General features: G+C 39.6%; 2 protein-coding genes across 3 annotated transcripts in view; one reads left to right on the top strand and one right to left on the bottom strand.

The window, feature by feature from the left end:
• The window catches only part of WWP2 (WW domain containing E3 ubiquitin protein ligase 2), a 167,946-nt gene that overhangs the window by 46,062 nt on the left and 95,485 nt on the right, over window positions 1-26,399 (bottom strand). For both annotated transcript variants that reach the window (XM_037815635.1, XM_037815634.1), the window contains exon 7: window positions 9,473-9,600. In XM_037815635.1, the coding sequence (XP_037671563.1) occupies window positions 9,473-9,600 (128 nt within the window). The remainder of the gene's footprint in view (window positions 1-9,472; window positions 9,601-26,399) is intronic.
• On the top strand, window positions 13,796-14,230 carry LOC119518475 (riboflavin kinase-like). Its single transcript, XM_037815636.1, has one exon. The coding sequence runs from the start codon at window positions 13,796-13,798 to the stop codon at window positions 14,228-14,230; it is 435 nt and encodes a 144-aa protein (XP_037671564.1).

Below are 26,399 nucleotides of genomic sequence, written 5' to 3'. Positions count from 1 at the left end.
AAGGGACTTGTCTTCAAGGAAACAAAAGGAAAAGAGACAGACAGGAAATCAGCAGTTCCCAGTCTCCTTATTTCTCCATTTCTTCACTTATTTGGTGATCCCTTATGTTCACAAGGACCCCAAGGCACTGAAATAGCCTCTAAGTCAAAAAAGGACAAAATGAGGTTTCAGAGAATTATAATTCCTTATAAAGGGATAAGCCACGTGCAGAGAATTTTCTTTACATGTGATTGCATATGTGTACATTTACACTAGAAATTTGTAGGAAAGACCCTTAGTTGTCATTTAGCCTCATCTTCCTAATTCAGAAATTCATTCTGTAGTTTCCCTAACAAATGGTTATCCAGCTTCTGTTTGAATACTCCCTCGGACAAGAAGCTCACTAGAGAGCCATTCCATCATTGAACAGATGTGATTGTCAGAGTTTTTTCTTGTGTTATGCCAAATCCCATCAGCTGGCCTTAGTTCTCCAGCCCCACCCCAAAGCAACACAAAATAAGTGTCTGGCTACCCCATTTCTCATTGGCCTTCACTTTTCCAGTAAAAAGGCCTACTATTTCTTCCATGCTTCTTGAATGGCCCTGTTTCTAGGCCACCCCTGTCCTTACCATTTGGCTGCTCTCTTCTGGTCACCATCTTTTTCTGCCTCTCCTGAATATGAACATAATTCAGACACCAGCTGAGTCAGATTATCAATGCAAACGATACTAGTTAACACTTGAGGAACACCCAGTAAGTGCCAGGCCAGTGCTAAACCCTGACATCATTTATCTCATTTAAGCTTCAAAAGAAACCCCACGAATTGGGTACAATTATTATCTCCCATTTTACAGGTAAGGAATCTGAGGCTCAAAGAGGTTAAATAGCTTGCCAAGGTCACAGAGCCACTAATTCACACCCGGCTACCCTCCTTCAGAGCGAGAAACACTCACAGGTTCCTCTGCTCCCGCTCTGCACATCCTCAAAAGCAACCCAAGATTATACATGACCCTACTGGCTAACATGAGACTGGTGTTCAGCTAAAACTAAGGTCTCCTTGCATGATGTGACGCCCAGCTTGATCTGACCAAACGGTAGGAGCCTGAGGCCAGTGATTGCCTATGATTTATTCATTTGCTTTCTCCCCAGTGTATGAAACACTGTCTACCACATAGACTAGATTATTTGTTTAATGAGCGATTAAATCCTGTGCAATTGAGACTCTCCAACATAAATGCAAGATTTTATATTTATATTTACTATTCTATCTTACCCGAGTCAGTAAAACACCAACAAATATCAATTCTCTTTCTGCAAATCTGTAAATTTAACTCAATCTCAATTCTTAAAAATACCACCGCGGATAGTAACAATATTATAAATGTAATCAGTACCATTGAATTGTACACTTAAAATGGTTAAAATGGCAAATTTTATTATATATATATACAAATAACCACAATAAAATTTTTAAATATCATCATGACTTTTCTTGAGAGCTAAATAAATTCATTCTAAAATATATAAGGAAAAAAAATAGAAAAGAATAGCCAAGAAAATTCTAAAGAAGAGTGTATGTTTGCAGGGTGGTGAGCAGGGGTTAGGGAGAAGATGGGGAGGCTAGTTCTCTAAAGTATTAAAACATATAAAGCTCTAACAATTAAAACACGAATAGGCAAACACCGATTACACTAACAAGAAAAGTTCAGAAATAGAATTAAATATACATAGGAATTCAGTATATGCCAAGGGTAACATTTTTAATGACTTTAGGAAAGATATTTCAATAAACAGTGCTGGGACAACTGGGTAGTATAATGGGGGAAAAATTAAGTTGTACTCTTACCTCACTCTTTATACCAAAATAAATTCTAGATGGATCATAGATGTGGACATAAAAAATGAAACTACAAAGGAACCAAAGAAAACATGGGAGAATATTTTTATAATCTCAAAGTAGAGAAGATTTTCTGAAGTATCACACAAAATCTAGAAATCATAAAAGATTGATGAATTCCACTACATCAAAATAAAAAATTTCTACATGGCGTACACATCATAAGCAAAGTTGAAAGAAAAACAAATACCAAGAAAAATTATTACTAACTCATTACAAACCAATGTCTCACTTCTCTTGTATGAAAAGAAATTAATAAGAAAAAGACCAAAAATATAGACATTTCAGAGTAACAGAAATGCAAATTACTCTTAAATATATGAAAAGATGCTCAGTCTCAATTACAATGCAATTTACAGCTATAATGAAATGCCATTCTTTAATTTATCAGATTGGCAAGGATGGAAATATTTAATCCAACACTGGCAAGAGCATAAGAAACACGGGCATTTCACATATTGCTGGTGGGAGTGGAAATTGCTAGAACCTCTATGGAGAGCAGTTTGGCAGTATCAAAAATTTAATGCAATAATCAGGGAGCAGGGGAAGTGAGAGGAAGAGAGGTGGGTGGGCTGGTAGATGAAAGAAAAATGGCCATGAGTCAATAATAGTTGAAACTGGGTAATGGGTTCATTATAATTACTTTTGTATATATTCAGTTGTTTTTGTGACATAGATGGAATTGTGTACTTCCATCGGGAAGCACATAATGCCAAGACTGTCTCTCTTTTGCTATGTTAAACAGCAGCCATTGATGATTACTGCCTAAATCTATTGGAGGATGCAAAATGGTACTATTCTAATTCTATCATGGCTTCCTCATTTATTAGCTGTAATACTTTTATAAAAGGAAACTTGCCTTTATCGACCACTTGCATACCATGAGGCTCAATTTGTACAGGAAAGGTAGGATAAGAAATGCTTGATTCTTTCCTTTTATTTACCAGTTTTCAGAATAGTGAGCTGATCTCCTCACATCCTCCAAAAATGGACGATGAAATTTTGTTTTGTTTTGTTTTGTTTAAAAGCCATTATGAGCTCTTGGATTTAAACATAGATAAAATATTTCAATCCATTGTAGTTATTGTTCTTATTGATATTATAGAATTGTCCTATATTTGGCTGGGGTTGTTAGGAGTGGGCAGGGGGGTGGGGAGCTCTTCAGGTTGGCTTCAAGTTCTATGAAAAACTGTCTAAGATAGTAATTAAGTGGAAAAGTGCAGAACAGCGTATGTATTATGCTACTATTTGTGTGTGTGTGTGTGCGTGTTTTCAAAGAACATATATACATATTCTTGTATAAAAGAATATCTTTGGAAGAATCACAAATAACTGGAAACAGTGGCTGTCTCTGCAGGAGGGGAACAGAGGCTGGAGAACTGGAATTGGAAGACTTTTTCTACACTGTTAAAGCTTTCACACTTTGCAACTTTTAATAATACATATGAACTACCTATTAAGAAATAGTTAGGAAATTGTTGACTAGGAAGAGATCAAAAGCAGACCCCATGACATGCCAATAGAGAAGACCCTCTAATCAACACAAAGTCAAGTTAGAAGCTTTCTACCAGGCCTGTATCTGTCCGTAGGACTATCTGAGAGCCTTTGAGTCAACAGAATAGCTCATCTGTTTAAGAATTTAGTGTTGCACCTTGAGTTCAGTTTGGAAATAGAGGAACATGAAAGCTGGATATCCTAGTGTTTGCAAGCTTTCTGTGCCCATGCGACTGCTCTCAAAGATTGCGTGTCTGTGTATACACAATTTCTTAGAACATGAGAGCCTGAAAGTACCTCAGAAGTAAATCTACTGTGACGGTTAGGTTCATGTGTCAACTTGGCCAGGTGATAGTACCCAGCTGTCTGGTCAAGCAAACACTGGCCTAACAATTGCTGTGAGGATGTTTGAGGCTGGTTAATAAACCAACAGGCTGATTTATTAAACCATCAGTCAATTGACTGCAGCTGTGACTGATGACTCACCAAAGGACATGCCTTCCACAATGAGGGAATGCAACTGGCTGGATTTAATCCAATTAATCAGTTGAAGACTTATAAGCAAGACAGATAGAGGACCTTCACTTCTTCTTCGGCTGCCCAGTGAAGCATTTCTTGAGGAGTTCGTCGAAGTTGCGGGTTCGTTTCCTGAGGAGTTCATCAAACACGTTCATCAAAGATCCCAGTTCATTTCCTGAGGAGTTCATCGGACATCTTCCTTGGAGTTGACAGTTTGCTGACTGCTCTACAGAATTTGGACTCATGCATACCCACAGTTGCATTTTTTTTGCACTTTTACAATTTGATAGTCAGGGACACCTCTCATTGATTCTGTTTCCCTAGAGAACCCTAACTAATACATCTACCCTATCACAGCTTATAGTAATACGAAACTAAAGCTCACACAAATTAAAATACTGGCCCAAGGTCACTCTGGTAAATCAGTGACAGGGCACCATACCCAAGTCATCATGTGGTTTCAAGTGGAGAGAAAAATGGGATCGTCAAAGAAAAGAGTTACAATTTCATATCTTATAGAGTTGCTATATTTTACCTTTTAGATCTATTCTACCTAGCCAATGTTCTCTATTAATCCTCATTACTTGATGTACCTAACTTATCTCCCCTTATTTCCTTATTTTTCACTACTTCCACTCTATCTCCTACGCTCTCACCTCCCTCTCTTTGCTCACATCAGCTCTCCTCCCTGGATGTCTTTCCCCATCACTTCAGCTCAGAGGGATTATTCCCCTTGGCAGAACCCACAGCACCCATGGTCTCTGCTACTCAACCACATTTCCCTGTGACATCTGCTGTGCCCGTGCTTAGCTGACGGTGTCTTTTCAACCTCTTTTTCTGAAACAGATTATACGGCAGGGACCTCATCTTATACTTCTTTAGGTCATCTCTCTTGCTTCGCAAAATGGCATTCAATATACATTAGTACAATAAACACTCATTAAGTAAAACCTAATAATCTAGCAAAAGAAAGACACTTGAAATAAATAGCTGACATTTGTGTAACATCTGACATTTGTGTAATACATTTACAAAGCATGTTCTCTTTTTTAAAAAGAATTTATTTTGAAATAATTTTAGATTTATAGAAAATTAGCAGAGATAGTACAAAGATGGTATGCCCTTCACCCAGTTTTCTATAATGTTAGCATTTTCCATAACATGGGCACATTTGTCAAAAGTAAAAAAATGAACTTGAGTACATTAGTATTAACTAAACTTCAGACTTTATTTGGATTTCACCAGCTTTTCCACTAATGTCCTTTTTCTGTTCCAGGACCCAATCCAGGACTCCACATTGCCTTCAGCAGATTCACTTTCATTTTCTCGTTTATCCTCCCCATAGATTTATGAGGTAGAAATTATTATTCTCATTTTACTGAAGAGAAAATTGAGGCTGACAGAGGTACACTCAGAGTGGTTCCACACAGTTAACAAGTAGCAGACTAGTACTCAAATCCAGAAGACCATGGGATTAAAACAATAGGGGATGGAAAAAGGAAGAAATGGAGATGGCTTTCCTATATGGGAAGTGAGAGCTGGGTACCAAGACATGAGAGTAAATGAGGTAAGGAGGTAAAATGGCAGTTGAACAGTCTCTGGTTTCTGCAACTGTGGGTACTTCACAACTTTCCCACTGTGAAGTTGGTTAAACGTTCTAACCTTATGAATCAAGATATTCATATAGGACTAAAACATACTCTAGTCAGAGTTAGCCAAGAAAATGTCAGGGATTGGAAATACCCAGTGTATACACAGTGCCCCTGACTGTGTGTTTCAGGGTCTTTAGATGTGTGTGGGTAGCAAGGGCTCCTGGGTACACACGGGTCTTTTCAGCCCCTCACCTGAGCACGTAGAAGGCAATCACCAATAACAGAATCTTTTTAAACTGAAGAACAACCTTTGATGTATGAGCCACAGTAAAGTAAATTATTAAAGAAGTCGTAAGCAACTGTACTTCCAATGCAATTGATCAGTCAGTTCTTCACAAGAACAAGCAAAACCAGAAAAATGCTTCATAATTGATGTGTGTGGCTTATACAAAGAAAAACAATTAAAGTAGTTGGGAAAAAAGGAGGAAAATCTAAAAATAGACAAAGCCACACCACGCTACCAGATGGGGAGGTTAAATTCTTCCTCAGTCAATATACAGATTAGCACAATTCCCATTTTCATTTCACCCACTTCTAAGAATCAAAAATCTAAAATTTCTTTAGAAAAATTATAAACTATCAAAGAATATCATAGAGAAAAATCAATAAGGCAGGACTAGCCCTTCCAAACATTAAAAAACACATGATAGCTTGTCAATAATCAAAGCTTCCAAATCGCCAAAGGACAAATAATCATACAGTATGAAAAAAGTCACATAAAAGAAAATAAACAGTTGAGCAACTAGTAATTGAAGAAATGAAAGGAGCATTTAAAATAACGAGATGGCACTTAATACCTGTCAGCAAAAATGATAGATTGGCAGGGGAAAATGAACCTCATATAACACTTCATAAAAATCATACAGTGCTCTTTGACATATGACAGCTTCAGTTCTTTTGGAAGACAATCTGGGAATTCACATTAGATCGCATTACTAAAAAATTGATGTCCTTTGCCTCAAGAATTTCCTTGAGGAAAAAACAAAGAAAAAACAAAACTGTAAACAATGATGTTTACGGTAGAATTTTCTTACAATAGGGAAAAGCACAAGAACTGAAGAATCTTTAAATGAATTAGAGTATGTTAATTGTGAAATAGAATAGGGTCACTAAGAAAGGTAAACAAATAGAAGACCACACAGATACGTGGAAGTATGCATGAAAAATAACAAAATGAAAAAAGAACATTAGACACCCACCCACCCACACAAACACATACTCATTGCCTAATTATAACTGTATGAAGTTCTTCATAAAAAGAGTGCTAACTTTGATTCAGAGGTTAGCTCTGGCTAAGCTAGTAACTCAATTCCTTCAGGAGAATCACATTTTATATAATTTGCTCCTTACAACAACCCTATGAGATATAGACTCTTGTCCTCATTTTATAAATGAGAAGACTAAGGCCCAGCAAGTCACTTGGGCAGGGTCTGCAGCATGGCCAGCGTGCCTCCCAACCTATATGGGGGGAAATCACATTTAAGGGAGGAATGAGAGAGATAATTTTTTTGGTAAAATTTTCAATAAAATATCAGAAAGTAAATCATTCAACACAAGTCTCAATGACTTGTGTTTTATACACTCTGGCTACCGTTCATTCTCATTTTATAAAAATGGATACCATACAGTTGTGACAACACGGAAAAAACCACTTAGAACTTGGCTCCATTTTTGCCCCAAATGTCTTTTTCATGCCTAACTGCTGAGCACAGCCAAAAGGGCTTGCTAAAGAAATCTTGTATGTCTGTGAAAACATTTCTGGGGGGCCCAGATCACTACCACCACCACCTTGGAATCAGTCCTCACAGTTCTAGCAGCAGCATACTGCAGGATGAACATGTCCGCATTTCACATCCTCAAATCCCCTTCTAGTCCTGGGCTGTGAAGATGAGGAGCTTCTGCCTGCTCCCCAGAGTAGAGCCGAGATCTTTCTGTACCCTTTGGATGGATATTAAAGAGGCTACAGAGTCCAGGCTGTCTGAGGTAAAGGTGGACCATCATCACAGCAGAGAGGAGAGGTGGGAGCCAAAGCACTTGTATTTTAATAGGCAGAAAGCCATAAAATGCAACTACTGCCCTTTGTTTACAGGTGAGCTTTAGGAACAGTTTGGGCATTCAGATATACCACCATAAAACATCTCCAATGCAGTGTGGGGTTAGAGACACTTGGCTTTCTGAAGAATTGGCTGGTACCTGCCTTGTCTCTTGGAGTGTAATGTCTCTGGAGATAAGGACAATAAACAAAAGTCCCTAAAAATAAACATAGGGGAAACAAAAATCTATTTAAATATCTAAGAAAACTGACTCAGAGACCATCACCATATAAAGCCATTTACCAACAGTCTTTATAAGAAAAGCAGAGATGGCGAAGGAACCCACTATCACAGCAGTGCAGGCCTCTTGAAGAATAAAGGGGCTGGTGGCTGAGTCGTGGTACCCAGGAAGCAATGGGTCCTAAAAAGCCAGTTCCTCCTTTCCCATTTGTGACTGTTCCACACACAACTAACTTTTCTAAGAGAAGCTTGTTTCCTGGTGCTCACAGAGCTGCATACAGTTCTCTGTAACACACTCCACAGCCACCACCATGCCGTCTCCTTCACAGACCGGAAGCCCAGGCCAGTTCTACCGGGAGTTCTAGCATGCAGGTACGGTGGCTGGCCCAAGAGTTCCAGGTGAGCTGAGAAGGCAGCTGTTAGTCCTCCTCCCCTCCAGCTCATCCTTGACCACAAGGCTCTGGCTAAGCTAGTAACTCAATTCCTTCAGGAGGATCACATAGTCTGGGGAAAAAATCAGGCCATGGTTCTCACAGAGAGCCTTGCAAGACACAGGCCCTGCCACCCTTGCCATCCACTGCAGACAATGGCATAGGCAGGCAACAGCTGAAAAATAAGCTATCGGAGAGCTCTGTGGCCTCCACAGAAGAAAACTGAAACTTATTCTCAGGTAACCCAAATAGATTTCTTCTGCTCAATAAGTTTATCGCCCAAAGGTCAGTGGCAATGCCTTGATAACTTTCATATGAATCTATGCTGCTATGGATTATTTGTCCTTGATTCCCCTATGAGATCACACACATTTACAAAATTATTTCATTTTCACTTATCCATTTAAATACCTGCACTTCCTGCCTACAATCTATCGAGCACAATGTCCCTTCCCAACTGCCCAGATCAAGACAAATTACAAGTAACCATCAGTCACTAAAGGATTGACGATCTTCAAGTTTAGAAAAACCAACTTTCCCTCCCCCCTTTTTTTCATTTCTAATCCAACACTGTCCTGAGGAGACAAAGGGAAAGCGTGAGGAAAACTGGTTTATTTAAAAATAGGTCTTTCCCTTTCCACTTGCAGGAAAGCAGAACCAAGGTACAGAGAAGTTTTACGTATAAGGGGACAGGGCTGTCTGCTCTCGAAGGGGACCCTCTCTGGATTGGCCACAGCATGTCCCCTGGGGGTAGTCTGGCTTTGCTCCTGGTCAGCATGCCAACCCCTTCAACAGTGCTGCCATCTCCTCTAACCCCGCTCTCAGTGACAACACCGGGTCTTCTTTGTCCCAAGTCTGACAATTTCCTTAAATTGAGGAAATAAAAAATGTGTAATGTATAAATAAAACATTCCCCCTGAAAGAAATCCAATGTCGATAAGAAATGAATAAAAAATTAACACTTTTTATTTCTGTGCAAAGGAATAGCTTTAGAAAAGTGCTGTGATATGGAGAATAGCCTTGGCTATATAGAATATGCCAGAGACAAAACAACAGGTCAAATGGAAAGCTGACTGATTCAACAGTATTGAATCTTCACTTGCCTGCCCCTATACTCTGACACGGTTGGCCTCATGTCCTTTTACTGGAGGCGGAGTCCCAACTCCACGTTAGGACGGGTTAGAGGCCATTGCTTCAGTCAGGCTGGTGTGCTGTGCCATCACTCACCTGTGCCATTGGGCAAGCCACTGTGGCTTGGGGTCTTGATGGGCTGACGGTGCCGGTTCCTGGTGCCAGGGCTTTGCTCACTGGTTGCTGTGGTTGTTCTGGCTGTACCACCCGAATGTCTGTGTGTCCTGGGGGTTCAAAGTATAAAGCAGACAGACATAAGTCACTGTGCAAAAGAAAGGAGTATGTTACCATATTCCCTCTCTTGCTGTTAATGGGAATTAAGCCCTTTAATAGCCTCTCTAGTCTTGACTCAACAGAAGCTGGCTCGAAACAGAGAGACCCAGGTGAGCTTCCTTCCTGGTAAAAGCACAGAAGGCAAAAAGTAAAAAGTTTACTTGTTAACTTTTCCACTTGAAGTAAACAAATCCACAGTGAATTGCTCCCACAACTGAAACAACTGGCAAAATATCCTGTGACCATCACATTATTTTTATTGGGCTAAAATGTTAGAAATAAACAAAAATTACTGAACAGGCTATTGATGAAATATTTCTCCCATTGGGCAAAAAGAGCTCAAAATTACCCAAATCACTTTTCTCTGCAGCTAGAAAAATACTTCCCTTGGAAATAGAAGTCAAGGGGCATTAAGCAACTTAAGCCAATGTAAAAGTTGACAGGCTTTATCTAGAAAGGAGGATGAAGCGGACTTAACAGTCCATCCAACTAAAAGAGGCACAACACAGAAAAGGATCTATATAATGACGAAAGCAGTGGGATCAAGCAGCAGAAAACCTATCTGACATCTTCAGAGAATACAAGGCAACAGGCAGTACGTGTTCTTGAGTTCCTTTTCTAGCTTGACAAGCGTTCACTTAATGAAAATGTCTAAGCCTCCCTGCTCTTCGGTTGAGTTGTTTCCCCAAAGGAGATTATTCTGCTACTTACTAATTATATACTACTTTTCAACAGTGAGATAATTTAAATATCCAGTGAAGAAAAGACCACCCCTCTCCAGGCAGAGAAACAGAGGCCTAGAAAATAATTTATACCACATGACGTAAGGCAGTAAGAATAATATCAACAAAGTAATAATAATGATGATGAACATATGTAATATTCATTGAGCTATAATATTAAATGAGATAATATATATATTATCTCATTTAATACCCAACCCTAGAGGTGGCTTACTATTATCCCCATTTTACAGGTGAGAAAACAGAAACAGAGAAGTTGTATAGAAAGTAAGCGATAGAGCAAAGATTCAATGCCAGGCAGTCTTACTTCAAGATCGCCATGCTCTTTGGCTGGGGATGCAGGGAAGCCTGAACTGAAACTGAATTCCTCTTACTCTGATCGTTCACTGGTCACTTGGCCAATGGCAAGATTAATTAAGTTCAGAAAGTTCCTCTGCTGGGTGAATCCACACCCAACAAGCAACCCTGATGGTGAGACCCTCCAGTCCCGAATGCTGGGACCAGCCTGCAGCACAACAAATAAGAAGGTTCCCAGGGTAACAAGAACCACCCCCACCAACTACCTTCTCCGGTGCAAGAGACAGATTTTTCTTTCAAGACAGGCATAAACCAAATGTTAACAGTGATGATCTTTGGAAAGTTGGGAATATGGATGCTTTTCTTTTCCTTTTGTGCTTTTCTAGATTTTTAAAAAATTTTCTTCATCATAGTTGGGGAAAAAACATAATTTTTTGAAAAGAAAAAAACTGATTTTTCTTGAGCCAAAATTAAAAAAAAAAAAAAAAAAAAGGAGAAGAAACCTAGAGAACCCCAAAACCCTTCATCCTTTTAGACTGCGTGGCAGTTAAAAGTGAATAGAAGGTACAGCTGAACCATGGAAATAAAGATTTAGTCTGGACTCTCTTTTTCCATCTTATTTTTCCCTGAGCTAATTTCATAAATCAAAAGCTGCCAACCACACCTCAGTCAAAGAAAAAAACTATTTCAAAGTCCCCACTTCACGGGAAGAAATATAAGCATTAAGCATTTTACCACAACTCCTCATGGAAAGCAGAATGAGCATAAACCAGTTCCAAAGGGAAAGATGGGTCTTTAGCAACTGGTGAATATGTGTCTTCTTTGTGTGTATATGTGTCGAGGGCAGAGAGCTTGAGAGAGATAAAATTGGTTAGTAGAAGGTTCATTTCAGCCAAGGATCCCCTTAAAAGGACAAAAGTGTGTTTCTGATTTGGTCCACAGGCCGTACGCCTCTAGGAGCAACAGGCCACGAGGGCAGCTCAGAAAACCCAGCATCGGCCCTGTCACGCGCATGGCTCCACCAAGCCTGTGATTACCTCCGGTCACCCGGGGCTCCCTGTCCCACTGCAGAGCAGCTGGGCATGATGACAGGGCGGGTCCCCTTACCCTCCTGGCTCCCTGGCTCCTCCCTCCCTTCCCCGAAAGGGCATGCGGTCAGAGTCGAGAAAGCAGACTTTCAGAGATGTTTGACCACTAATGACAGTAGCCTACCCTGAATGACAGGCTGGAGCAGAGCCCCGGTTAGCCTGAAAACCAGGGGCAGCTGGGACCACTTTGCGTGAATTGCTGCCTCCTAAACCGTGGCCAACCACCACCCCTGCCATTCCTCCTCCCAGCACCCCCCACATACACACCCTCTCCCCAGATTATTCCCTTGCCCTAAATCCAGAGTTTCTGGTGTTTCACTCCAGTATTACCTTTAAATAAAACACTCAGAAGGAAAAGAATGCCTCAACATTGAGAGGAAAATCTTCTCTTCAGCAGTTTCCTCTCTTGGAGAACACACTCAAACCTTAAAAGATGGGATTGTGTCATGATGAAAAGCTGGCCCGAATGCTGAAACCACACACCAGAAGCCAAAATAGTATCAGGACAAATGTGGGGCGATGGGGTGGAGAGGCGCTGGGTTCCGCCAGATGGCCTGGCTTCAGTGCTGCCAATGACTTCAACCTTGGCCTGTTCCTCCACCACTTTGGGGGTGGGGGGTGTCAGGCGGCCTCCAGGGGTGGTCAGCGGAGGGCTGAGGGCAGTGCCAGTCAGGGCACACTCCACAGATGGTTTCTAGTCACCTGGTTATGGACGTTCACCTCTCTTCATGACATGCCCTTCTCAGAATGCTGGCGGGTCCTGACCCAAGCTCCTCCCTCAGAAACAGAGGCCTCCCTAAGGAAAGCCCTGGGATTCTCTCCAAGCTCCCAAAGGTGGACCTGATGAGACAAGGGCCTCCCCCTTGGCATTCTGGGTTTCAGTAGTCTCATCTGGACCTGACGAACAGTCTCAGGAGACTTAGGACATCTTGCCTTACCCTTCACGAAGGCCACTGAGTTTTAGCCAACAGTTATTTTCTGAGCGCTAGGCCCTGTTCTACAGCTGGCAACAGAACAGAAAAAGTCCCTGGCCTCAAGGAGCTTATCTTTTGGTGAAAATGCAGTGATTTGGGGTTTGCCCAGGCACAAATTTGCATCACACTCTGCAATGCTGTGTGTGGGAGTCGGCTGGCTATTGGGCGAGCGTAGCTGACTAACCTAGCATTGCCACCCAGTGCAATCCTGTCGACCATTGTCACATATACAATGGTTTAAGTAGAGTAATCAGAAACAAAACAAAACTTTGTTTCTTTGGTTAAAACAAGGAATCCAACCAGAGTATTGCTAACATAAGTGGGGGAAAAAAAAAGTGAAAAGCCCAGAAACATAACGACTCTCCAGGCAGAAGCCAAATTTTTGCTAAATGAAAAAGTAGAATTCAAAATTTGGTGGTGGCTCAGAATTTGAGATCGATAAAAACTGTCACACTTTACTGTGTGATACTGACTTTAAAAAGTAGTCGGTGGCTTCATCCAAATTTAAAACTTCTGCTCTTGCAAAGATACTACCAAGAAAATAAAAAGACAACCCACAGACTGGGAAAAAATATTTTCAAAATACTATCTGATAAAGGACTTGTAGCCAGAATATATAAAGAGCTCTCAAGATGCAATAATAACAAGAAAAAAAAGATTTAAAAAAGAGACAAAAGATTTGGACACTTGACCAAAAGAGATCTATACAGATGGAAAATAAGCACATGAAAAGATGTTCAACATCACTAGTCATTGGAAAAATGCAAATCAAAACCACAATTATATACTTATTAGAACGGACAAAGTTTAAAAATTGATAATAGGAGACACAACCTCCCAGGCTCCCGGTAGCATCTGTTGGATCAGCGGCAAGAGGGACCCCTGCTGCGCGCCATCGGAGCCAACCAGCAGGTTGTGTGCCCAGCGGACCGGCCAAACTCCTTCCCGTGCCCTCGGGTCCGGGAGGGTCCAGGCACCACCCAGACGGTGACCCCACTGGAGGCGCAGACTGGTCCGGACCCCGCGCTGCAAACGGGTGGTGTCATGACACACCTGCCCGATTTCTGCCGCAGCCAAGCGGTGCAGGGCTTCGGTCGCGGCTCCAAGCAGCTGGGCATCCCCATTGCTAACTTTCCTGAACAAGTAGTAGATAATCTTCCAGCTGATATATCCACTGGCATTTATTATGGTTGGGCCAGTGTTGGAAGTGGAGATGTCCAAAAGATGGTGGTGAGCATAGGATGGAACCCATACTATAAGAATACAAAAAAGTCCATGGAAACTCACATTACACATACCTTCAAAGAGGACTTCTATGGAGAAATGCTCAATGTGGCCATTGTTGGCTACATCAGACCAGAAAAGAACTTTGATTCTTTAGAATCACTTATTTCAGCAATTCAAGGTGATATTGAGGAAGCTAAGAAACAACTAGAATTACCGGAACATTTGAAACTTAAAGAAGACAATTTCTTCTAGGTTCCTAAAAGTAAAATAATGAATGACCACTGCTGATAAATCATCTTATTTATTCATTCACTGTTTCCTGGTATTTGTATTTCACTGCTCAAAACTACTCAGTCTCAGTTGGCTATAATTTAAAAATCAATCATTTTCCTATAGCTGTGAGTTAGTTTAAACAGTACAACGTAATTACTATATTTATGCTTCAGCTGTTAAACCCATCATGCCACAGTACTAAAAAGATTTCATTTAAAAATCAAGATTCTTTTTTATGTCATATGTTGATTAAAAACTCTCAAAGCTTTCTAAAATGTACCACTTAGAAAGGTCTTACAGTTTCTTATGAAAATAAAACATATGTAAGTATGGGTGAAGGGCATATCACTAGTTTGAGAGGAGACGTATGACTTCTCACGATAAAATACCAGTATATTTGTATGTACTTGTATATAGCATGTGCTACTAAACAGAGCAGACTTGTAAAAGTAAATACATTAAACAGGTTTGGTAGTCTATTATAAACCTAAGAGGAAAAATCCAGACTCTGTATTTTTGATAATTGTGCATTGATTCTTTTTCACACTAATATATTTTATTATAGACATGAAGACTTGTAAAATTTCATTTCAGTTTTTTCCTTCATGAGGTGAAATCATTGTACTCTGTTCCATTTTTGCATAGACCTGCCTCAATTCTAAATGGTCTTGACTTCCTCCTTCCACTGTTTTTTTTTGTTGTATTTTAAGACAAAGACGAATGTTTTTCAAATCGGTAGTCCTCATTTTTGTGTTGGATAACACTTTTCTCCTTTTTAAGAGGACATATTCTTGTTCTTCAACATTTTTCTTGAGTGGTAGTTTTTTCCTTTAAACAATTGTCAGTGTCAAGTTTTTCATTTTGTTTTTTCCATTTAGATTAGCTTACAATTGTACACTTACAAGAGATTGACTCTATCCTTACCATTCCATGCTTTCACTATATGAACAGTGATGGCCATGCATATCTGCATTGCACTTTTAGGAAAAAAAAAACTTCTTTAGGTTTCAAGATTTAATTGAGCATATAATATATGCCAGTTTCTTAAGAACACAAAAATCCTTGGAATTCCCCTCCCCTGAAAATATTTAAGAGCCAGTTCAACTATGAAAGAGCTTGAAAGTTATTTATTTTTCATGTAATTACGTGCCTGAGAAAAATCTAAACTCTGTAGTTGTGTATGTTCAATGTCAGTCTAAGGAATGCCTGTAGCCTGGGGGAGAAGCATAAATAATAAAATTCTAGTTAAATAATCTTCATCTCATACATTTTCCTTCCTGCTAACTATGAGATTTTTGACTATTTCAGTTCTTTTTGTTTATGTAGGCAAAAATTTGAAATTGAAATTTGGGAAATTAAGGTTACAGATTACTTTAGTCCCCTGAATGAAACAGTCATTGCATCATTGTTCTCTTTAGCACTGGATTTACTGGAAAGGAGGGACAGTTTATAGAAAATAATTTTAAAGATGAAAACAACTCATCATAAATCAGTTTTCCCTAATCTGTATAAAAGAGTTAGAATAAAGTAAATAGAAAAACATGAACAGTCACATTCAATTAGGGGGAAACATGGATAAGTTCAGTTGTTTGTATTTCACTTTACGGTGTACAACTTTGTGGCAAACCAGTTTGTAGCATTTTTCATTTCTTTATAAAAATATTTTAAAATAATTTAATGTTAGAAATAAAATACTTGAACAAAAGATGCCTCAATTATCTGTGCTTTTATGAAGCAGAGTTAAACATGCAAGGTATAAAAACAGATAAGTGTTTATTTTGTTTGACTATTTTTCTGCTAATTATGTCCTCATAAGTGTATGAAAGTTCTTTGATATTTTATTGTTGCCTTGTGTTGTTTTTTTTATCTTCATTTTATTGAGATATATTCACATACCACGCATTCATACAAAACAAATCATACATTCAATTGTTCACAGTACCATTACATACCTGTACATTCATCCCCTAAATCAATCCCTGATACCTTCATTAGCACACACCCAAAAATAACAAGAATAATAATTAAAGTGAAAAAGAGCAATTGAAGTAAAAAAGAACACTGGGTACCTTTGTCTGTTTGTTTCCTTCCCCTATTTTTCTACTCATCCATCCATAAACTAGACAAAGTGGAGTATGGTCCTTATGGCTTTCCCAATCCCATTGTCACCCCTCATAAGCTACATTTTTATACAATTGTCTTCGAGATTCATGGGTTCTGGGTTGTAGTTTGATAGTTTCAGGTATCCACCACCAGCTACTCCGATTCTTTAGAACCTAAAAAGGGTTGTCTAAAGTGTGCGTAAGAGTGCCCACCAGAGTGACCTCTCGGCTCCTTTTGGAATCTCTCTGCCACTGAAGCTTATTTCATTTCCTTTCACATCCCCCTTTTGGTCAAGAAGATGTTCTCCGTCCCACGATGCCAGGTCTACATTCCTCCCCGGGAGTCATATCCACGTTGCCAGGGAGATTCACTCCCCTGGGTGTCTGATCCCACGTAGCGGGGAGGGCAGTGATTTCACCTTTCAAGTTGGCTTAGCTAGAGAGAGAGGGCCACATCTGAGCAACAAAGAGGCATTCGGGAGGGGGCTCTTAGGCACAATAATAGGGAGGCCTAGCCTCTCCTTTGCAGCAACCGTCTTCCCAAGGGTAAAACCTATAGTAGAGGGCTCAACCCATCAAACCACCAGTCCCCTATGTCTGTGGTCATGTTAGCAACCATCGACGTTGGGTAGGCCAATACCCCTGCATTCTCCACAGGCTCCTCAAGGGGGCACTACATATTTTTTTTCCTTGTTTTTCTTTCTTTTTTTTTTTTTTTTAACTTTCCCTTCTTTGTTAAATCAACTATATGAAAAAAAAATTAAAAAACAAAACAAAACAAAAAACATACAATAAAAGAACATTTCAAAGAGACCATAACAAGGGAGTAAGAAAAAGACAACCAACCTAAGATAACTGCTTCACTTCCAACCTGTTTCTACTTTACCCCAAGAAAGTTACCTAATATAGCAACATTTCTGTGAACTTGTTCCTACTATATCCATCAGAAATTAACAGACCATAGTCATTCCTGGGCATCCCCAGAACGTTAAATAGCTTATCTGTTCTTGGATTATTGTTCCCCCTTCCTTAATTGCTCTCTATTGCTAGTTCCCCTACATTCTACATTATAAGCCATTTGTTTTACATTTTTCAAAGTTCACATTAGTGGTAGCATATAATATTTCTCTTTTTGTGCCTGGCTTATTTCCCTCAGCATTATGTCTTCAAGGTTCATCCATGTTGTCATACGTTTCACGACATCGTTCCTTCTTACTGCCGTGTAGTATTCCATCGTGTGTATATACCACATTTTATTTATCCACTCATCTGTTGAAGGACATTTGGGTTGTTTCCATCTCTTGGCAATTGTGAATAATGCTGCTATGAACATGGGCGTGCAGATATCTGTTCGTGTCACTGCTTTCCGATCTTCCGGGTATATACCGAGAAGTGCAATCGCTGGATCGAATGGTAACTTTATATCTAGTTTTCTAAGGAACTGCCAGACTGACTTCCAGAGTGGCTGAACCATTATACAGTCCCACCAACAATGAATAAGAGTTCCAATTTCTCCACATCCCCTCCAGCATTTGTAGTTTCCTGTTTGTTTAATGGCAGCCATTCTAATCGGTGTTAGATGGTATCTCATTGTGGTCTTAATTTGCATCTCTCTAATAGCTAGTGAAGCTGAACATTTTTTCATGTGTTTCTTGGCCATTTGTATTTCCTCTTCAGAGGACTGTCTTTTCATATCTTTGGCCCATTTTATAATTGGGCTGTCTGTACTACTGTCATTGAGTTGTAGGATTTCTTTACACATGCAAGATATCAGTCTTTTGTCAGATACATGGTTTCCAAAAATTTTTTCCCATTGAGTTGGCTGCCTCTTTACCTTTTTGAGAAATTCCTTTGAGGTGCAGAAACTTCTAAGCTTGAGGAGTTCCCATTTATCTATTTTTCCTTTTGTTGCTTGTGCTTTGGGTGCAAAGTCTAGGAAGTGGCCGCCTAATACAAGGTCTTGAAGATGTTTTCCTACATTATCTTCTAGAAGTTTTATAAAAGTACCTTCTTTTATATTGAGATTTTTCATCCACTTTGAGTTAATTTTTGTGTAGGGGGTGAGGTAGGGGTCCTCTTTCATTCTTTTGGATATGGATATCCAACTCTCCCAGCCCCATTTGTTGAAAAGACCATTATGACTCAGTTCAGTGACTTTGGGGGGCCTTATCAAAGATCAGTCGGCCATAGATCTGAGGGTCTATCTCTGAATTCTCAATTTGATTCCATTGATCTATATGTCTATCTTTGTGCCAGTACCATGCTGTTTTGGCAACTGTGGCTTTATAATAAGCTTCAAAGTCAGGGAGTGTAAGTCCTCCCACTTTGTTTCTCTTTTTTAGAGTGTCTTTAGCAATTCGAGGCATCTTCCCTTTTCAAATAAATTTGATAACTAGCTTTTCCAAGTCTGCAAAGTAGGTTGTTGGAATTTTGATTGGGATTGCATTGAATCTGTAGATGAGTTTGGGTAGAATTGACATCTTAATGACATTTAGCCTTCCTATCCATGAACATGGAATATTCTTCCATCTTTTAAGGTCCCCTTCTATTTCTTTTAGTAGAGTTATGTAGTTTTCTTTGTACAGGTCTTTTACATCTTTGGTTAAGTTTATTCCTAGGTAATTGATTTTTTTAGTTGCTATTGAAAATGGTATCTTTTTCTTGAGTGTCTCTTCAGTTTGTTCATTTCTAGCAAATAGAAACATTACTGACTTATGTGCATTAATCTTGTATCCCACTATTTTGCTAAATTTGTTTATTAGCTCTAGTAGCTGTATCGTCGATTTCTCAGGGTTTTCTAGATACAAGATCATATCATCTGCAAACAATGACAGTTTTACTTCTTCTTTTCCAATTTGGATGCCTTTTATTTCTTTGTCTTGCCGGATTGCCCTGGCTAGCACTTCCAGCACAATGTTGAATAACAGTGGTGACAGCGGGCATCCTTGTCTTGTTCCTGATCTTAGAGGTAAGGCTTTCAGTCTCTCACCATTGAGTACTATGCTGGCTCTGGGTTTTTCATATATGCTCTTTAACATATTGAGGAAGTTTCCTTCAATTCCTACCTTTTGAAGTGTTTTTATCAAAAATGGATGTTGGATTTTGTCAAATGCTTTTTCAGCATCTATTGAGATGATCATTTGGTTTTTCCCTTTTGAATTGTTAATGTGTTGTAATACATTGATTGATTTTCTTATGTTGAACCATCCTTGCATGCCTGGAATGAACCCCACTTGGTCATGGTGTATGATTTTTTTAATGTGTCTTTGGATTCGATTTGCAAGTATTTTGTTGAGGATTTTTGCATCTATATTCATTAGGGAGATTGGCCGGTAGTTTTCCTTTTTTGTAGCATCTTTGCCTGGTTTTGGTATTAGATTGATGTTAGCTTCATAGAATGAGTTAGGTAGTGTTCCATTTTCTTCAATGTTTTGAAAAAGTTTGAGTAAGATTGGAGTCAGTTCTTTCTGGAAAGTTTGGTAGAATTCCCCTGTGAAGCCATCTGGCCCTGGGCATTTATTTGTGGGAAGATTTTTGATGACTGATTGGATCTCTTTGCTTGTGATGGGTTGGTTGAGGTCTTCTATTTCTTCTCTGGTCAGTCTAGGTTGTTCATATGTTTCCAGGAAATTGTCCATTTCTTCTACATTATCCAGTTTGTTGCCATACAGTTGTTCATAGTATCCTCTTATAATTTTTTTAATTTCTTCAGGATCTGCAGTTATGTCACCTTTTTCATTCATTATTTTGTTTATATGGTTCTTCTCTCTTTTTGATTTTGTCAGTCTAGCTAGGGGCTTGTCAATCTTGTTGATCTTCTCAAAGAACCAACTTTTGGTGATATTTATCCTCTCTATTGTTTTTTTGTTCTCTATGTCATTTATTTCTGCTTTAATCCTTGTTATTTCTTTTCTTCTACTTGGTTTAGGATTGGTTTGCTGTTCATTTTCTAGCTTCTTCAGTTGATCCATTAGTTCTTTGATTTTGGCTCTTTCTTCCTTTTTAATATATGCGTTTAGTGCTATAAATTTCCCCCTTAGCACTGCTTTTGCTGCATCCCATAGGTTTTGGTATGTTGTGTTCTCATTTTCATTCGTCTCTATATATTTAGTAATTTCTCTTGCTATTTCTTCTTTAACCCACTGATTGTTTAGGAGTGTGTTGTTTAACCTCCAGGTATTTGTAAATTTTCTAAGTCTCTGATGGTTATTGACTTCTAATTGTATTACATTGTGGTCAGAGAATGTGCTTTGAATAATTTCAATCTTTTTTAATTTATTGAGGCTTGTTTTATGTCCTAGCATATGATCTATTCTGGAGAATGTTCCGCGAGCACTAGAAAAGTATGTGTATCCTGGTGATTTGGGATGTAATGACCTGAATATGTCTGTTAAATCTTATTCATTTATCAGATTGTTTAGGTTTTCAGTTCCCTTATTGGTCTTCTGTCTGGTTGATCTATCTATAGGAGAGAGTGCTGTGTTGAAGTCTCCCACAATTATTGTGGAAACATCAATTGCTTCCTTTAGTTTTGCCAGTGTTTGTCTCATGTATTTTGTGGCACCTTCATTGGGTGCATAGACATTTACGATTGTTATTTCTTCTTGCTGAATTGCCCCTTTTACTAGTATGTAGTGGCCTTCTTTGTCTCTCAAAACATCCCTGCATTTAAAGTTTATTTTATCTGAGATTAATATTGCTACACCTGCTTCCTTTTGGCTGTAGCTTGCATGAAATATTTTTTTTCCATCCTTTCACTTTCAATTTCTTTGTGTCCCTGTGTCTAAGATGAGTCTCTTGTATGCAACATATTGATGGTTCATTTTTTTTTGATCCATTCTGCGAATCTATATCTTTTAATTGGGGAGTTTAATCCATTTACATTCAACATTATAACCGTGAAGGCATTTCTTGAATCAGCCATCTTATCCTTTGGTTTATGTTTGTCATATTTTTCCCCTCTGTCTATTAATATCCTTTATTGTACCCATACCGAATCTCTTTAGCACTGAACCTTTCTCCAAGTCTCTCTGTCCTTTCTTTGTTTCTCTGTCTGTAGGGCTCCCTTTAGTATCTCCAGTAGGGCAGGTCTCTTGTTAGCAAATTCTCTCAGCATTTGTTTGTCTGTGAAAAATTTCAGCTCTCCCTCAAATTTGAAGGAGAGCTTTGCTGCATAAAGTATTCTTGGCTGGAAATTTTTCTCACTCAGAATTTTAAATATATTGTGCCACTGCCTTCTCGCCTCCATGGTGGCTGCTGAGTAGTCACTACTTAGTTTTACACTGTTTCCTTTGTATGTGGTGAATTGCTTTCCTCTTGCTGCTTTCAGAACTTGTTCCTTCTCTTCCGTGTTTGACAGTGTGATCAGAATATGTCTCGGAGTGGGTTTATTTGGATTTATTCTATTTGGAGTTCGCTGAGCATTTATGATTTGTGTATTTATGTTGTTTAGAAGATTTGGGAAGTTTTCCCCAACAATTTCTTTGAATACTCTTCCTAGACCTTTACCCTTTTCTTCCCCTTCTGGGACACCAATGAGTCTTATATTTGGACGTTTCATATTATCTATCAGATCCCTGAGGTCCGTTTTGATTTTTTCAATTTTTTTCCCCATTCTTTCTTTTATGCTTTCATTTTCCATTCTGTCATCTTCCAGGTCACTGATTCGTTGTTCAACTTCCTCTAGTCTTGTACTATGAGTGTCCAGAATCTTTTTAATTTGGTCAACAGTTTCTTTAATTTCCATAAGATCATGTATTTTTTTATTTAGTCTTGCAATGTCTTCTTTATGCTCTTCTAGGGTCTTCTTGATATCCTTTGTATCCCGTACTATGGTCTCATTGTTCACCTTTAGTTCTTTGAGTAGCTGCTCTAGGTGCTGTGTCTCTTCTGGTCTTTTGATTTGGGTGCTTGGGCTTGGGTTATCCATATCGTCTGGTTTTTTCATATGCTTTATAATTTTCTGTTGTTTTGGGCCTTGTGGCATTTGCTGAACTTGATAGGGTTCTTTTAGGATTTGTAGACCAATTGAAGTCCTTAACTCTAATTTATCAGATCTACAGCTTCGTGGAGTACACTTTCTCTAACTAACCAGCAGGTGGCGTCCATGAGCCACCTGTTCTCCACAAGCCAGTTCTCCCCTGCTTAGCCTTTGTGGTGAGTGGGGGAGTGAGTCTTGTGGGGTCCAATTGTTGTACCAAGCTTGCGTGTGTAGTTGGTGCTGCCCGCCCTGTATATGGGGCGTGTTTCTGGGCAGTCAGGGAGGAGGGGTGGCTCTAACAATCAAATCTCTCTGGTGATCCTAGAGTTTTAAAGCTGCTGCAATAGTCTAATCCTTCAGTTCAGTCCTGCCACAGTTTGTCCCTGCCACTGACCCACAAGTCCTTGGTATTAGCGTATGGCACCTGAGACTTGCAAGTGGGCCCCTCTTCCAGACTGTGCACCCCCTGGTCCTCTGTTGAGGGATGACTGTGCTATGTCACAGGTGAGTGCCGTCCCCCCCAGGGCAGTTCTGGGCTGCTGGGCTGTGTAGGGGGTCTCCAAGTCTACTGCAGTAATGGCTGAATGGGGCTTTATTAATTCACACTGCTCCACCTTCCCAACTCTGGGACAATCAGCTGAGGTTGCAGGGAAGGCTAATGTCCACACCCAGTTTTGTGGTGTGTGCCTGTTATTTGAAGCACTTCCGTCACACTGGGTTGTCTGGGGCAGCTCTGGGCTATGGGGCTGGCGATGGGCAGGAGTGTTTCCTGTCCACCAGGATGGTGGATGTGAGCGGACACCCCCCTTTTCTTGGGAAGTTGTGGTGTTTAGTGAATTTTCTCAGCCACTGGATTATTGCCTTTTGTCTCAGAGCTCTCTTAGTTCTGCTCTTGTCTTGACCTGCCCAAATTGCAAGTCTTTGAAGCTTTCTGTATTGGGCTTCTTAGAGTAATTGTTCTAGAAAAACAAAAAAGGATTAAAAAAAAAGGGCCCTCCTCAGAGATCTAATGGGTTATTGAAATGCTAAGAGACAAAGCAATTAGGGCCATTAAGGAAAGGTCCACAGGGCAGATAGATCAGCTTTTCTTCGGGATTTGCATATGAGCCTCAGGGCCTGAGCTCTGCCCTTCCCCTTTCTATGTTCACCAGAACTCCAAAAATCTTCCGCTTTTATTTTGGAGTTTTTCATGTTGTTTTTTTCTATGCCTGTCTCCTCTCTGCTGGGCTGGCTGCTCTCAGATTCTCTGGTGTCTGGTCTCAGTCTATCTATGGTTGGAGTTTGGATCAGTAGAATGAGTTTCCGATAAGGGCTGCCACTGCAGTTCTCCCTTCTCCTTCCCGGAGCTGGCAGCCCCTCCTCCCACGGGTCTGTGCCTGGCAGGGAGGGGTGCGGGTCCCCTGGCCACAAAAACTTACAGATTTCATTGATCTCAGCAGTTCCACGATTTCATGACTGTTGTATGAAGTATGCCCAAAGTCAGATTGCTCTGTGGTGTCCAGTCCACGCAGTTCCTGGCTTTCTACCTACTTTCCTGGAGGAGTAACTAAAACATACAGCTCACCCCGCCTTGTGTTTTTTAAATAGCCATTGCTTTTCAAAATCTGAGTATCAATATTTTCAAAAGTTTTATATGAAGTATTTATGTATTTTAAGAAATTACAATGGTACCATTTTGATTAGTCTGAATGTTTCCAGGCATTGAAATAAATCTTGACTAAGATCAAAAAAAAAAAAAATTAGATAATAATAAGTGCTGCCAAAGATGCAAAGCAACTGCAACCCTCACACATTGCTGGAGGGAGTACAACATGGTACAGTCCCTTTGAAAAACAGTTTGGCTGTTTTCTTATAAAGTTAAAGCATGCACTTACCATACAGAGCAGCAATCCTAAGTATTTACCCAAGAGAAATAAAAATATACGTTTACACAAAAACCTGTACTAAAATGTTTACTATGGTTTTATTCATGATTGTCAAAGACTATGGTTCATGCATACAATGGAAAACTACTCAGCAAATAGAAGGAATGAACTACTGATACATTTAACAACATAGATGAATATCAAACGTATTATGCTAAATGAAAGAAGCCAGAGTCAAAAGGCTACAAAGTGTATCATTCCATTTTTATGACATTCAGGAAGAGGAAAAACTAAGGGGTTTTTAAGAAAACATCTGTTTTGGGGATGACAAAGCTGTTTTATATCTTGATTGTGGTAGTGGTTACAGGATGAACATGTTTGTCAAAACTCAGAGAACTGTATACTACAAAGGGTGACTTTTACTATATATAAATTATACCTGAATAAATCTAACAGTATTTATTAATCCTAATAGTATTTATTAAAGAAAAAAAAAACAAATAAGGGGAAGGAAAAAAAAAAGACAAAGAACCTTGATAGGAATGTGATTTAGGCAAACTTCAGAAACCTACAAACATTTCTGAATTAATGACTGTGGGGATTCTTCCAAGCCTAGGGACACATCTCTCCCAAATGTTAAGAATCCGTGGCTGGCTGGACACTGAGAACCAAACGTATTTTCCTATCTTGGTAAAAGAGGCCCAGAATATGAAAGGGAGGTTCTTTGACTTCACATTCAGGCCTGCTAGTATTTGAGCTCAACAAGAGAGAAGTTTCAGAGTATAACAATTGATAATTGGTTTTCCTCCATTTTAAATAAAATAAGCACAGAAGCTAAAATTGCCTAATAAACTTACACCTGTTTCCATACTCCAGTCTGGGGAACCAACATTTGCCTATGGTTACTGGCACCAAGTGGCTGCTGTCGGCGACCCCACCGCCCTGCCCCTCCTCCCAGGACTCTTCCCCAGGCATTGTCTTTTAATAGCAACATGGAAACAAAACGGAGTGAGGCTGGGCCAGTTTCCAGGAGGACAGAACCAGCAAGAAACAGACACTTAAAATAGAAGCAAGGGGGCGAAATGGCGAAGCCGTGATGAGAAAAGAATCCCCTTTCCACCATTCAGAGGCAGCAATGAGTAAACCTACTCCCACCGAAACCCTCAATTCTTCCTCCCTACTCAAATGTGGGTGAGAAAAGAAAACGGAGGAGGGAGAAGGGGCAGTAAAAAGGAGAGGTGAAAAGGGAAAGGCACAATTAGAGTTAAAACAGGATGATTCTAGCCATTCGAAGTATAATTTATGGCTCCATTCCAACTTCCAAGTTACCAGCCTAACAAATAACATAGCAGGTAAAAATAAAACTACTGCCAAGTTCATTCTAAGTTACAGAAAGACAAATGGATTTGCTTGTGCTTAACCCAGTCCTCTCAATGGACAGTCTTAAGATAGAAGGAATAAAAGACTGTGACTCATCTAATCTTCCAGGTTGTATGTCTGGATTAATTGAAAAGAACCGTCAGACACCCTCCCAAACTTAAAAGCAAGCTGAGGGTAGTCTGGACTCCTGAAGACAATTACATAATAATGTAGATTGCAAGGGGTGACAGTGTGATTGTGAAGACCTTGTGGATCACACCCCCTTTATCTAGTGTATGGATGAGTAGAAAAATGGGGATAAAAACTGAAGGACAAATAAGGTGGGATGGGGAGATGATTTGGGTGTTCTTTTTTCACTTTTATTTTTTATTCTTGTTCTGGTTCTTTCTGATGTAAGGAAAATGTTCAGAGATAGATTGTGGTGATGAACGCATAACTATGTTATCATACTGTGGACAGTGGATTGCATACCATGGATGATTGTATGGTGTGCGAATGTATTTCAATAAAACTGAATTTAATAAAAAAAAAATCAGTTCATGAGACTCACTTCTACACACATACACTAAAATTGCAAGACGATCTCCAAACTCAACCAAATTTTATTTGGTATGTTTTGTGCTAACTGTCCCTTTCAGCACACTCCAACAGGTACAGAGTAGGCAAGCGATTAAGCATGGGAATTAAAAGAGACACCCTCTGTGGAAGACAGAATTTCTAAAATGATCACACATACACCACCCCCCGAAGATGCCCCTCCCTAATCCTGGAAACCTGTGAATATGATGAGATGTCACCCCCGTGGTTACGCTTTGCTACGT

Source organism: Choloepus didactylus, chromosome 22 (assembly GCF_015220235.1).
Source record: "Choloepus didactylus isolate mChoDid1 chromosome 22, mChoDid1.pri, whole genome shotgun sequence".
NCBI lineage: Eukaryota > Metazoa > Chordata > Mammalia > Pilosa > Megalonychidae > Choloepus > Choloepus didactylus.
This window is presented reverse-complemented; position numbering and strand designations above follow the sequence as displayed.